Source organism: Salvia splendens, chromosome 3 (assembly GCF_004379255.2).
Source record: "Salvia splendens isolate huo1 chromosome 3, SspV2, whole genome shotgun sequence".
NCBI classification, from domain to species: domain Eukaryota; kingdom Viridiplantae; phylum Streptophyta; class Magnoliopsida; order Lamiales; family Lamiaceae; genus Salvia; species Salvia splendens.
Genome location: NC_056034.1, coordinates 36,982,935 through 36,995,037, shown reverse-complemented (window position 1 = coordinate 36,995,037; position 12,103 = coordinate 36,982,935). Strand labels below are relative to the sequence as shown.

Genomic DNA, 12,103 nt, shown 5'->3' with positions numbered 1-12,103 from the left:
CAGTTTGATTAAAAACGGAAACAAACACAGGAATTTAAAATTTAAGGAATCAGATTACTTTCCCAGACAGAATCCTGGCAACCAAACATGACCTAAAAGTATTGGCAGTAGAGAATGGGTTCCACCTCATTAAAAATTAAAGAATTCCCAAAATTAGAAAGTTCATATTTTTTAAGGATGGACTAAAAAGAAGATAATTCATACTTTTCAGAAGAAGATAGTTCATACTTTTCAGAAACGGAGCACTATATTGAACAAAGAATTTGTGTTTGTTTTTCAACTTGTGGTATTTTAATCCTTTATTTCTCCGCTGCAACATTAATCCGTAATTTTACATGGCTCGGTATTCATCTCACAAATATAATCAGAATCGGATGATGATAGAATGCCAGATATATGCATATATTGAATCATTGATTATTGTTAAAAACTCGAAAAACATGGGTAATCTATACATATATAAAAGATGAGTTTTGGCCTTATTTTAAATATTTGTGAATTTTGGGTAAATTTTTTAATATTTATAAATTTTGGCTTCTAATTGTAATTTTGTATTTAATTTGTGTATCATTAAACTTTGTTCTCTCAGCTTCACTCTTCCAGCTAGCTCAACTATTTCAACACTAGATATTCTATAAATACCAATTCTACTAATCAAAATTGTCATGACCATGGTGAAAGAAAGTGTGTTGCTTGCGGTTATTCTCATTTGGTGATGTTGCCTCAAACGTGCTATTGTTGTCATGAATCGAACTACTAAGATTTCACCTGCTATTGTTCATCTTCTTCAGGCGATATAACATGAGTATTGTAATTGTGTGACAAGAATTTTCAAACAACCAGTACATTTTATTTTCTTTGATATGTTGGAGGGTGTATGTAAAAAGTGAATGGTGAGATCATTATGGTGGTCTTTGGGTGTGTAGATGGCCCTAATTGCTCGGTTGTAGTTCATCGTCGAGTTCAAGGAAGATTGGGTGGAGAAGGTAATAAGCAAATAATAACATTTTGTGATTAGTTATTTTATATATATAACGTCTTATTTGATATTTATTTTCATTTAAATAAAGATCTCAATTCTTTTTTTTGGACGATAAAAATATGGCATGTGGTAGTTACAAATTCACTCACTCTTTATTTTCTATTTTCTATTACATGTCACTGAATTTCCGATAAACTTTATTCTTTATGTTAATCTTTCGATTGGATAGATTTGATTAATTATCATTATTTATGTAATTGCAGGAATTATATATACTACGTGGATTGTGATGTTGGAGGTAATTGTTTAAGCATAAATTTGAAATCATTTTATGTAAGTATGAGATTTGTAGTTTATTTCGATAATTGATATTGAGCTGCCAATATTTTCTTTATTTTAATTATTAATCTAAAATTTAAAATAATACTATATCTTTTGAGATAGTGAAATTTGATGTCGAATCTCCAATTGATCGAGAATAAGGAGGAAATGAGATGGATACGTAAGCTGCAACAGAAGTATATTGCAGAAGAAATTAACATCTTAGTGAAGAAGAAGATTTGACAATGTGTTTATGTTTGGTTAATGTTTTATTTATTTAATTAATTATTTAATTTGTTACTATTTTTAGTCTTGGGTTTTGAGTTTTAAGTGTTGGGCTTACTTTGGAAATAATTTTAATGCACAATTATTATAAACAATATATCTTTTATTTTGTGAGAGATTGTGCTAATGTTTTGAAAATTTTATTTTGTATAACTAGGAGGTTGATGCATACTTATATTTTATTGACTCATTAGTATTGATTATTATCTATAATTGTTTTTATGTGTATGGTGTCAAGCTACATCAAAGGAGATATCCACGGAAGGAAAAGATTACAAGAATAATTGATAGGAAAGAATTATGGAATTATGTAAATCATATATTTTCCTAGAATAACTTGGTATAGTTTCCATAGATAGTGGCAAATCCTCCCTATATAATGAGGGTTGTAATTCATAAAAAATACAACGAAATATACAATCTTCTATACTCCTAAATCCTTTGTGTTCCAAATGCCTAGCAAGAGGAATTCCGCCTCTCTCGATTACCATCTTTGAGATGGTATCAGAGCAGGAAATCAACAAAAAACCTCAAATGGAGGTCAACCAAATACATACTCTCGAGCTATTGATCGAGACAATCTCAAATCTAATTGATTTGTACAAAGCCAACACAAATGCAGCAACAACCACGAAGAAGACGTACGCAGCGGCGGCCGTTCCACCCGTCACAGACAGCAGCGTCTGCGGCGGAAGAAGCAATACCAGTGGGAAGGAGCATCCGTCGCAGGTTGAAACAGCGTCTTCATTTCTCCGCTGCACAGCCTCTACCGCCGACGGTCTGGCCGAGGAAGTGAACAAGCAAATACTCCACGCCGCCTTCATCCCCTTCGGAGACATTAAGAATGTGAAGACGCCGCTGAACCAAGCCACGCAGAAGTCGGCGTCGGATGCCGCAGTTCCACCCGTCACAGATAGTAAAGTCAGCGTCGGCGGCGGCTGTTCCACCCGTCAGTGGAGCACCGATGCACCGACGCCTTCCGGTGGCTACCGGACGACGGCAGCCGAGATCTCCCCAAACCGAGAAGCGGCTAAGGTTTCAGGGATGAGGAGTATTTCACACTTAAAAGCCCCGACTCTTCTGAAATTCAAATTCGACCCCCCCAAGTCCCATATACTCCAAAACACACCACAACTCCCCACTAAATACCAAAGTCAACCCCCAGAAAACCAAAAATTCCAATTCCGACCCCATTCATATCAAACATACCAGAAACCACCCCAAACCATTCATAAATCGCAAAATCCACCCAAATCTTTTCCTAAACCTCAAATTGGCCCCAATACAGCCAAAACATTGCAAATTGCACCCCAACCACCAAAACAACCCAAAACTCATCCATGTGTTCCGTGCAAGAACTCCTTTGAATCCCTAGCGTGTTCCTCCACCTCACAGTCACATAACAAAGACACCCAATGGATATTTGATTGCGGAGCTACCGACACAATGTCATTTGATCCCTCAGATTTTTTATCCATTTCAAAATCAGAAAAAACCTGCGTCCAAACTGCCAGTGGAGACCTAGCGCAAGTCCGGGGGGCGGGAATAATTAATATTTCTCCTACTTTACGCCTGTCTAACTGCCTTTATGTTCCGTCATTATCACATAAGCTCTTATCCATTAGCCATGTGACTAAGGAACTGAACTGCAAATTACTGATGCAACCGGAATTTTGTATGCTGCAGGATATCAAGACGGGGACGATAGTTGGGCGTGGCACTGAACGATGCGGACTGTACTATGTGGATGAGATAGCCCAACAGAGTACTGCGATGCTGACTCACGGACTGACAGACAGGCAGGCTTGGCTTTGGCATCGTCGGTTAGGACACCCATCTATAGGATATCTTCGTTTACTTTATCCTAAATTAACTACTTCTATGCAGTCTTTTCATTGTGAAACTTGTTTGTTGGCAAAAAGCCACAGACACTCGTTTAAGTTGAATAATACTAGAATGAACAAACCTTTTGCGTTGATTCACTCTGATGTGTGGGGCCCTGCACCTGTTACTGGGGGTCAAGGATTTCGTTATTTTGTGTTGTTTGTGGATGATTATTCTCGTATGACGTGGATTTATTTTTTGAAAAATAAGTCCGAAGTTTTTGAAAAATTCACAGATTTCTATACACTTATCCAAACCCAATACAATCAGAACATCCAAATCCTTATGTCAGATAATGGGGGAGAGTTTGTGAATGGGAGAATGCAAGACTTTTCCGAGAAAGGGGTTTAGTCCACCAAACTTCGTGTGCGTATACTCCAGAACAAAATGGGGTAGCAGAACGAAAAAATAGATACATCCTTGAAGTCACCAGAGCCCTCTTAATCGAGTCCAAAATACCTAAAACTTTCTGGCCCGAAGCCGTAGCCACCGCTGTGTATCTCATGAACCGCCTACCTACTGGAATCCTACAATTCAAAACTCCCCTAGATACTTTCTCCAAACATTTTGAATTACCATCTTCACTATCGCTTGAACCTAGAGTTTTCGGTTGCTCAGTCTTCGTCCATATTCCTAAACATGAGCGTACTAAGTTTTCACCTTGTGCCCTCAAATGTGTTTTCTTAGGGTATGGAAAAAATCAAAAAGGTTATAGGTGCTATGATCCAGCTACAAGCCGTATGCACACGACAATGAATTGTGACTTTGTGGAAGGAGAATACTTCTATAGCCAATCTAGTAGTCAGGGGGAGATTCAACCGGAAAATAATCCTACTAGTGACCTACTAAATTGGCTCCCTACACCTATGCCTTACCAGGGGAGAAACCAGTCAGGGGGAGAAGACGAGACTAAGCCAAGTCCTGTCACAGACGTTGGTCTAACAGAGGAAAGTAGTGGTACCGTCGGGCAGTCGAATCCTATTGAACAGGACGAGGAGTTAGGTGCCATTGCTCAACCGCCAACCCCTTCTTTGAATCCAGAGGTAAACAATTCTGATCCGGATAACATATGGTTAGAAAGTACTAATGATGACAGGGACGGTGGATATGACGCGCAAACCAGTAGTGGAGACCAAGATATAGGGCAACCATATGAATTACCACCCAGAAGTACACGAGGGGTACCACCACGGAGATACTCTCCAGACTGGAAAGGGAGAAAGGCCAGATATGCAGTGGCGAACATTGCTCAAGGACAACTTTCTGAAATGGCCCGTGCGTTTGAAGCTGCCCTATATGAAGAAGAGGAGATACCACAGTCATTTGAGGAGGCCTCAAGACACAAACATTGGAGAGAGGCCATGAAGAAAGAAATAGATGCACTAATAAAGAATGAGACATGGGAGAAGTGTACACTGCCGACAGGGAAGAAGCCAGTCGGATGCCGATGGATATTCACTATAAAACGGCGTGCAGATGGTTCAATCGAGAGATATAAGGCGAGACTGGTGGCCAAGGGATACACACAGGTGTATGGAGTAGATTATGAGGAGACCTTCTCACCAGTTGCAAAATTGGACACTGTTCGAGCCTTACTTTCCGTGGCAGCATGCAAAGATTGGTCTCTACACCAATTTGATGTGACAAATGCATTCCTACATGGAGAATTGGAGAAAGACAAAGAAGTATATATGGAAGTACCCCCCGGATGTTCAGCAGAATTTGGAGCCGGACAAGTATGTCGCCTCAGGAAGACACTGTATGGATTAAAACAGTCTCCAAGAATCTGGTTTGGGAGGTTCTGTCAAGCGATGTTTAAACACGGGTTTAAGCAAAGCCATTCGGATCACACACTCTTTACAAAGAGAAGGGACGGCAAGATGACGTGTCTGATCATCTATGTAGATGACATGATCATTACCGGAGACGACACTGAGGAAATCCGGAATTTGAGGGAGAATCTGTTCAAAGAGTTTGAGATGAAAGATCTAGGAGCACTAAAGTACTTTCTTGGAATTGAGGTGTTGAGATCCAGACACGGAATATTCCTAAGGCAGAAAAAATATGTTTTGGATCTACTCGCCGAAACTGGGTTGCTGGATTGCAAGCCTGCAGAAACTCCAATGATTCCCAGCCATGGATTGAAGATAGAAGAGGGAGCTGATCTTGCAGACAGAGAAAGATATCAACGGTTAGTCGGGAGACTCATATACCTCTCACATACTAGACCCGATATCACATATGCAGTCGGTATTATCAGTCAATTCATGCACCGACCACAAGTCAACCACATGGATGCTGCCTTGAGGAATGTGAGATACCTAAAGGGAACCATTGGATATGGAGTGTTCCTAGCGAAGAAGAATGATCTGGAAATCGATGGATATACTGATGCTGACTGGGCAAGCAACCCAGTCGACAGAAAATCCACAGGGGGATACTTCACCTTTATAGGAGGAAACTTAGTCACCTGGAGAAGTAAGAAGCAGAAGGTGGTCGCTCTCTCGAGTGCAGAGGCAGAGTTTCGAGGAATTAAAAGTGGGCTAATGGAAATCATGTGGCTAAGAAGGTTGTTGACAGATATTGGCTTTCCACCTACACGGAAGAGCAAATTGTTCTCTGACAACAAAGCAGCAATCAGTATCGCAGAAAATCCAGTACAGCACGACCGAACCAAACATGTTGAAGTTGATCGTCACTTCATCAAGGAGAAGCTCGAAGGCAGAATCATAGAATTCCCGTTCGTTCGGTCAGAAGAACAACTTGCAGACATTCTAACTAAAGCAGTTCATCCGAAAGTCTTCAAGGAAATTCTGGACAAGTTGAGTATCGGAGATACCGTCGCTCAACTTGAGGGGGAGTGTCAAGCTACATCAAAGGAGATATCCACGGAAGGAAAAGATTACAAGAATAATTGATAGGAAAGAATTATGGAATTATGTAAATCATATATTTTCCTAGAATAACTTGGTATAGTTTCCATAGATAGTGGCAAATCCTCCCTATATAATGAGGGTTGTAATTCATCAAAAATACAACGAAATATACAATCTTCTCTACTCCTAAATCCTTTGTGTTCCAAATGCCTAGCAAGAGGAATTCCGCCTCTCTCGATTACCATCTTTGAGATATGGAACTAAAGCATTTATGTTGTCTATTAATACAATATAAAATTATGATTGTTGTTTTGTGGTAGACATTAATACAATATAAAATTATGATTATTGTTTTGTGATAGCGATCAAAATGGTCATTTAAATTGTTTTACACATCTGTGATTTTTAAAGCACTTTGATGATTTATAAAGTTGTTTAATTATATATTTTGGGGTTGTTCATTTAAATTGTTTTACACATCTGTGATTTTTTAACCATGAGATCATATAATTGTATCTGGTTTTATGTAATTAGTTCAAAATATGATATTACTGTGATGAAATTAAATCGATTCGTGCATCGCATGGGGCGTGATACTAGTTAAAAATAAAATCAGACATTTCTATGATTATAACGAAAGAATATTCGTATTGCATACATTTACCTGATTATCATTTACGAATTTGAATATTAATTGTAAATATTCCTTATTTAAAGAATGCCATGGGATCAAATATCAACCTATATTATTGACGCGAAAACTTAAATATTGCACTCTCAGTATCCACTATAAAATATCATAAGCATACTATCATCAAAATATAATTAAATATATATTATTATAAAAATGTCTCGTACATTCTTTCTCTCGGTGCTTATTGGGGTTTTGGTTTTTGTGGTCACCCCACCCCTCCTCTTGCTCGTGATTTAGATGATGCATCATTTTTTTTAATTCGGATACAGACAGAAATAATGGAGTGGATGTAGATGATGAGATGCTATGGAATATTGAGTCGCTTGAACATAATCATCACCACCACCATGGCCGTCATCATGCTCCTTCTCCTAAAAACCATCACCATTAGGCCATCCGCATCGCGTCTCGATGTTGTCTCTATCTCGTCTCGGAGAGACGAGACTGCATCGAGACAGCGATGCGGGCTCCGTCTCGTCCCCAGCCCGTCCCCATCCCGTCCCCTATCTCGCCGAGGAGAGGCGCCCCGCGAGACAGCTCGGCACGCGCGTTGGCCACGTGGCGAGCTGTGGTTCGTCCGTGACGCCCACTCGAAAATGTATTTTTTTAAAATGTATTTTTTTGTTTTTTTAAAAAAATTCAGAAAAAATTCGAAAAATAAAAAAAAAATCTAAAATTATATTAGCCGTTTATAGCCATTTTTTTTACAAATTTTTAATTTTTTTGTATTTTTTAAGCCCCCAATCACTTCTATAAATATCAAATCATTCTCACAAATTAATCCACCAAAAAAAACTCTCTATTCTCACTCAAACACTCTCAAACACTCTACATTTTTCATCTCAAAACATTATTCTTCTCCCAAATTTAATGAATCCATTTGAGCAAATGCGTCGAATAATGAAAGAATCGCTAGAAGCACATGATCGTCATTAGACAACTCTTTCTTCTGCTTCTTTGAGTTTTAAATTATGTATTTTTTAAATTATGTATTTTTTATTTTTTTAGGATTTTATTAATGTGGTTTTTTATTTTTTTAGAATTTAGTTGTAATTTTATTTTATTTAATGAAGTGTGTTTTTATTAATTGAATTTGTTGGAAATAAAATAAAAATAAAATTGAATGAATAGTTAAGGGATGAGATGGTTAAGAGACGGTTAAGAGATGGAGGGATGCAGGTGTTGTCTTTTAGTTAAGAGATGGGATGAAAAGTACAGTGAGACACATGAATAGTGAAGAGATGAAATGGTTAAAAGACGGATAAGAGACAGGGATGCGGATGGCCTTAGGCCTCTCCTCCCAGGGAAAGCTTTTGAAATATACTCCCTATTGGAGAAGAAATCCAATTAATTAGTACTTTACATATTGTGATAGTTTCTTCTACGTTATCAACTAGTAATTGATTTAAGATTTATAAACATAAAGTACTATTTGTAATATCATGATCATGAAGCCCGAATCCGTAATTATTTGGGTATATTCCCTCCGTCCACGAAAAATATGACACCTTATGAACGACACAAGTTTTAATGTGAAATTGATAAAGTAAGAGATAGGGGGAAAAAAGTAAGAGAGAAATGGTGTTAGTGGAATGTGAGGTCCATAATGTTAGGAAGAGAGAAGGGAAAAAAAAGTAAGAGAGAAGTTGTTAAAAACTTTTCTTATTTAAATATGCTCTATTTTTTCTGGACAATAAAAAATGACAAATGTGCTCTATTTTTCGTGGGATTATATATTTTGTGTTCATGAATTTCCACGATAATTATTTTCAGTATGTAACGAATGAATTTAAAAAATACTTCTCCCGTGCAATTATGTAGACTAATTCAGAGTTTTACAAGGATTAAGAAAAAAAACATTACTCCATTTTCTATAGAAATAAGGCTATATACTTGGCTCCGGCAATGACGAGATATTTTAAAATTGGTTAATCACCATTAGGAATTTAGTAATATGGTACTCGAGTTCACTGTAATTTATCCCAATAATTTTGCACTATGATTCAACATTTACTTTATTTTGTGCACATTATTCTGAAAATTTAGTTATTGAACAAAATTGCTGGAGAAGAATAAATCTCTACATCATTGTTATTAACCACCATATATAGACAAGAACAGAATCCTATTTCTTCTACAATGAAAAATATTGCTACATCAGTAATGAGAAGTTGTGTATTGTTTAAGACATTCTTCACTTAAGTAGGTGCCAGAGTGGTTAGTCTAGCCCGCCTTCTAAACTCCCAACGACCACCAAAACTAGCAGATTGTAGCCAGAATTCTTGGCTCATTTTTCTGAAATCTCTTGTCAGCCTCAACTTCAAGAACTTGAGAGTAGCAGAAACCGGTCTTGCGTTTTGCAGGAGAAAGCTCTGTCTGTACTCCAGAAGCCACGTGTTAGGATCAAACTGTACGACAGAGGAACTCCATTTGTCTTGCACCCACGAACTATTTGCGGTCCGAACAAAATAACCGGCTTTGCCACCAGACCACTGCAAACAAAGGTTTTTATAATCAATGATGACTCTTGAAAATATGCCACCAGAAACTAATCTTCTGTTAGTTCAATAGAAACCAGCATCAGAAACAAACAAACAAATAGATACTACATCGGAAAAAATCTAAAAGAGGTAACAGTTTTTTAAAAAAATTACCGGAGGTAATGGAGTTTTCTAAGATAACAACTGTCTAATTCTTTAGGACTAATCACATGTTACAAATTTTCTATTCGCACAAAATATTTTCTGCAATGAACTACTATATGGAAACTCTATGTGGACTGACAATCAATGATAGTGCAAGAAAACAAACTACGATTTTGATTCTGATTTCACACTTCCAAGACAGGGTCTCATTGAGATTGCATAAACCTCTGATAGGTTGAAAGAAAGCAATAAATCTCCTTAAAAATGAGTACCAGGCACCAGTCAGTAATAAGGAATATGATGAAACTCTTGCGATTTTTCATTTAAAATGGCAAGCTCGTCTACAAATTTGCAGTTTTCTCTGAGTACTAGATGTTACACCATATTTTAAATCAAGATACAAGTGAACAGTCATTTGTCATTTCCATATAAACACAATGGAATCTAAATTTGACGCAGTTTACCAAAAGAAATGCTTTAGAAAGTCTAAAGCAGATGATTGGTTTAAGAAGGCTAGTCCCAACAGGAGACCACGCGAACTCATTACACTCTATAGTAGATCTACTTCAACAACTCTATACCACAGACAATTAAGTCCATTTTTAACATACCAGTAAAGTTATTCAATGCTCAGCAGTTAGCAGTTAGCAGTTAGCACTCTTGGTGAAAGCTAATGAATAGGGAAGATGTTCAGAAAACTTGGGATTACTTTGTTTCCCGATGACCTTATGCACATATATACATTAGTCAAATTAAATAACTACGGAGTAGATCTTTTCATAAGAAACTAAAACAAATTTAAGACTAAGTTACTGTCAAAGCATTAAGACCAATACATATGATATACCACTCAAGATATATCCATTCACAAAATGAACTTTAAGTCATCTCATAATATAATTTCGATAAATCAACCATAACTTTAGACAGAACCAAGCACAAAGACAGTCAACCAAGATAAGAAGATGAAAAATGTGTAGCTAGCACTATAAGTTAATAACTGATATACTTAATTTCAAAAACTGCTTACCTCAGTAACTCTTCCATTTATAATGCTGAATGATCTTGAATAATATTCAGCAGTAAGCAATCCAGCAGTCTGCAATGGCCATCCCCAAATGCTTACCTCCTCTGCCATTGATTTATACAACACGCACCGCGAATTCAGCAACAAACCATCCTAAGATCCGTGTCGTCATACAACTAAGAATACTCAGAAATTCATCTAATATTATTCAAAATCACTCAAATCAGACAAAAAGTAGTATTACTGTGTACGATAAACAAAATTTCAGCCAAAATCATACACGATCAATATTTTGGGAACTCATCAATTTTGCTCATAAATCACAAAAATTGACAGAACACTGTAAGCAAAAGGAGCTAATAAAGGATAGTATTTAATTAATTATTCAATTTCCACAACTGACCTGAGTGATTTTCCACACAGAATTAGCAGAATTGCAGGTTGAAACCCTAATTCCCACAAACCCTTCCAGTTCATTCTTCAAGAACATAAATTTCCCATTCAGATCCTCGTGAACCCATGAATTTCCAGCCATATTCTCCACCAATTCCGGCAGTAATTGACTTTTCAAAACTCCCGATATCATCCATGAAAAGCCGAACTCCAAGCCGAAAACCAAAATCAAGCCAAAAAGTAACCTAACAAGGAAACCCTCGTACTTGAATCCCCCTTTTCTCGTTTGCTGAGAATTCGTAGGGCTCCTCGACTTTGGCGTGGAGACATCAACTGACGATGCGAAAGGGACAGGGCTTCTCCGAATTTTGGGCCTTGAAACGGAGAGTTTTGTGCGCGAACTCCTCTGAGCAGTCTGCGGCATCAAATCAAGAGTGGCGTTGAAGCTTGCAATACACATTTCGCAGTTGCAATTCGCGTCTTTTTTGCATCCCGGATAATAAGAATTTTCTCTGCTGCCGACTCCGACTGTTGTGGTGCTGGATTTTACCGAGGAGTTTGGAGTAAGAATCACTGTTTTCATGGTTTCTTCGAGATCTTTGGTTACTCGAAGAATCATTACTGTGGGTTACGAGCTGTGAGGATTTTGAATTGGGTCTTCAATAAGATTTGTCGGATGGAAATCTAACAGTGAGTCGCATTTTTTGAATTTGAACACAACGGTCGACTTCGATTGGCATTCAATTCTAATGAATTCGGTGAAATTATGTTTCTTCTTGTCTAATAGTTTTGATATTTTGTGCATATAAATATTGTTATAACACTCGTGTCTAATTCCAATGCATCATCAGTCGATGCTATATAGTAATCTTGAAAAAAAACTGAAATTTTCAACACACCATTTTAAAGCCAATCATGATCTTTGAAACAAATATTTTAAAACCTCTATTGTATTATCTTCTTTTAGTGAATACAATCATGAATATTCACAGCATA

The 12,103-nt window shown here is 37.3% G+C and overlaps 1 protein-coding gene across 1 annotated transcript; it reads right to left on the bottom strand.

Moving 5' to 3' along the window:
* Positions 1 to 9,101: 9,101 nt before the first annotated feature.
* LOC121793823 lies at positions 9,102 to 11,891 on the bottom strand. The gene is made up of 3 exons (XM_042191860.1): positions 11,118 to 11,891; positions 10,718 to 10,867; positions 9,102 to 9,534 (listed from the first exon to the last, which is right to left on the bottom strand). The coding sequence occupies exons 1-3, from the start codon at positions 11,724 to 11,726 to the stop codon at positions 9,241 to 9,243; spliced, it is 1,053 nt and encodes a 350-aa protein (XP_042047794.1). The 5' UTR covers positions 11,727 to 11,891; the 3' UTR covers positions 9,102 to 9,240.
* Between the last annotated feature and the right edge of the window lie 212 nt (positions 11,892 to 12,103).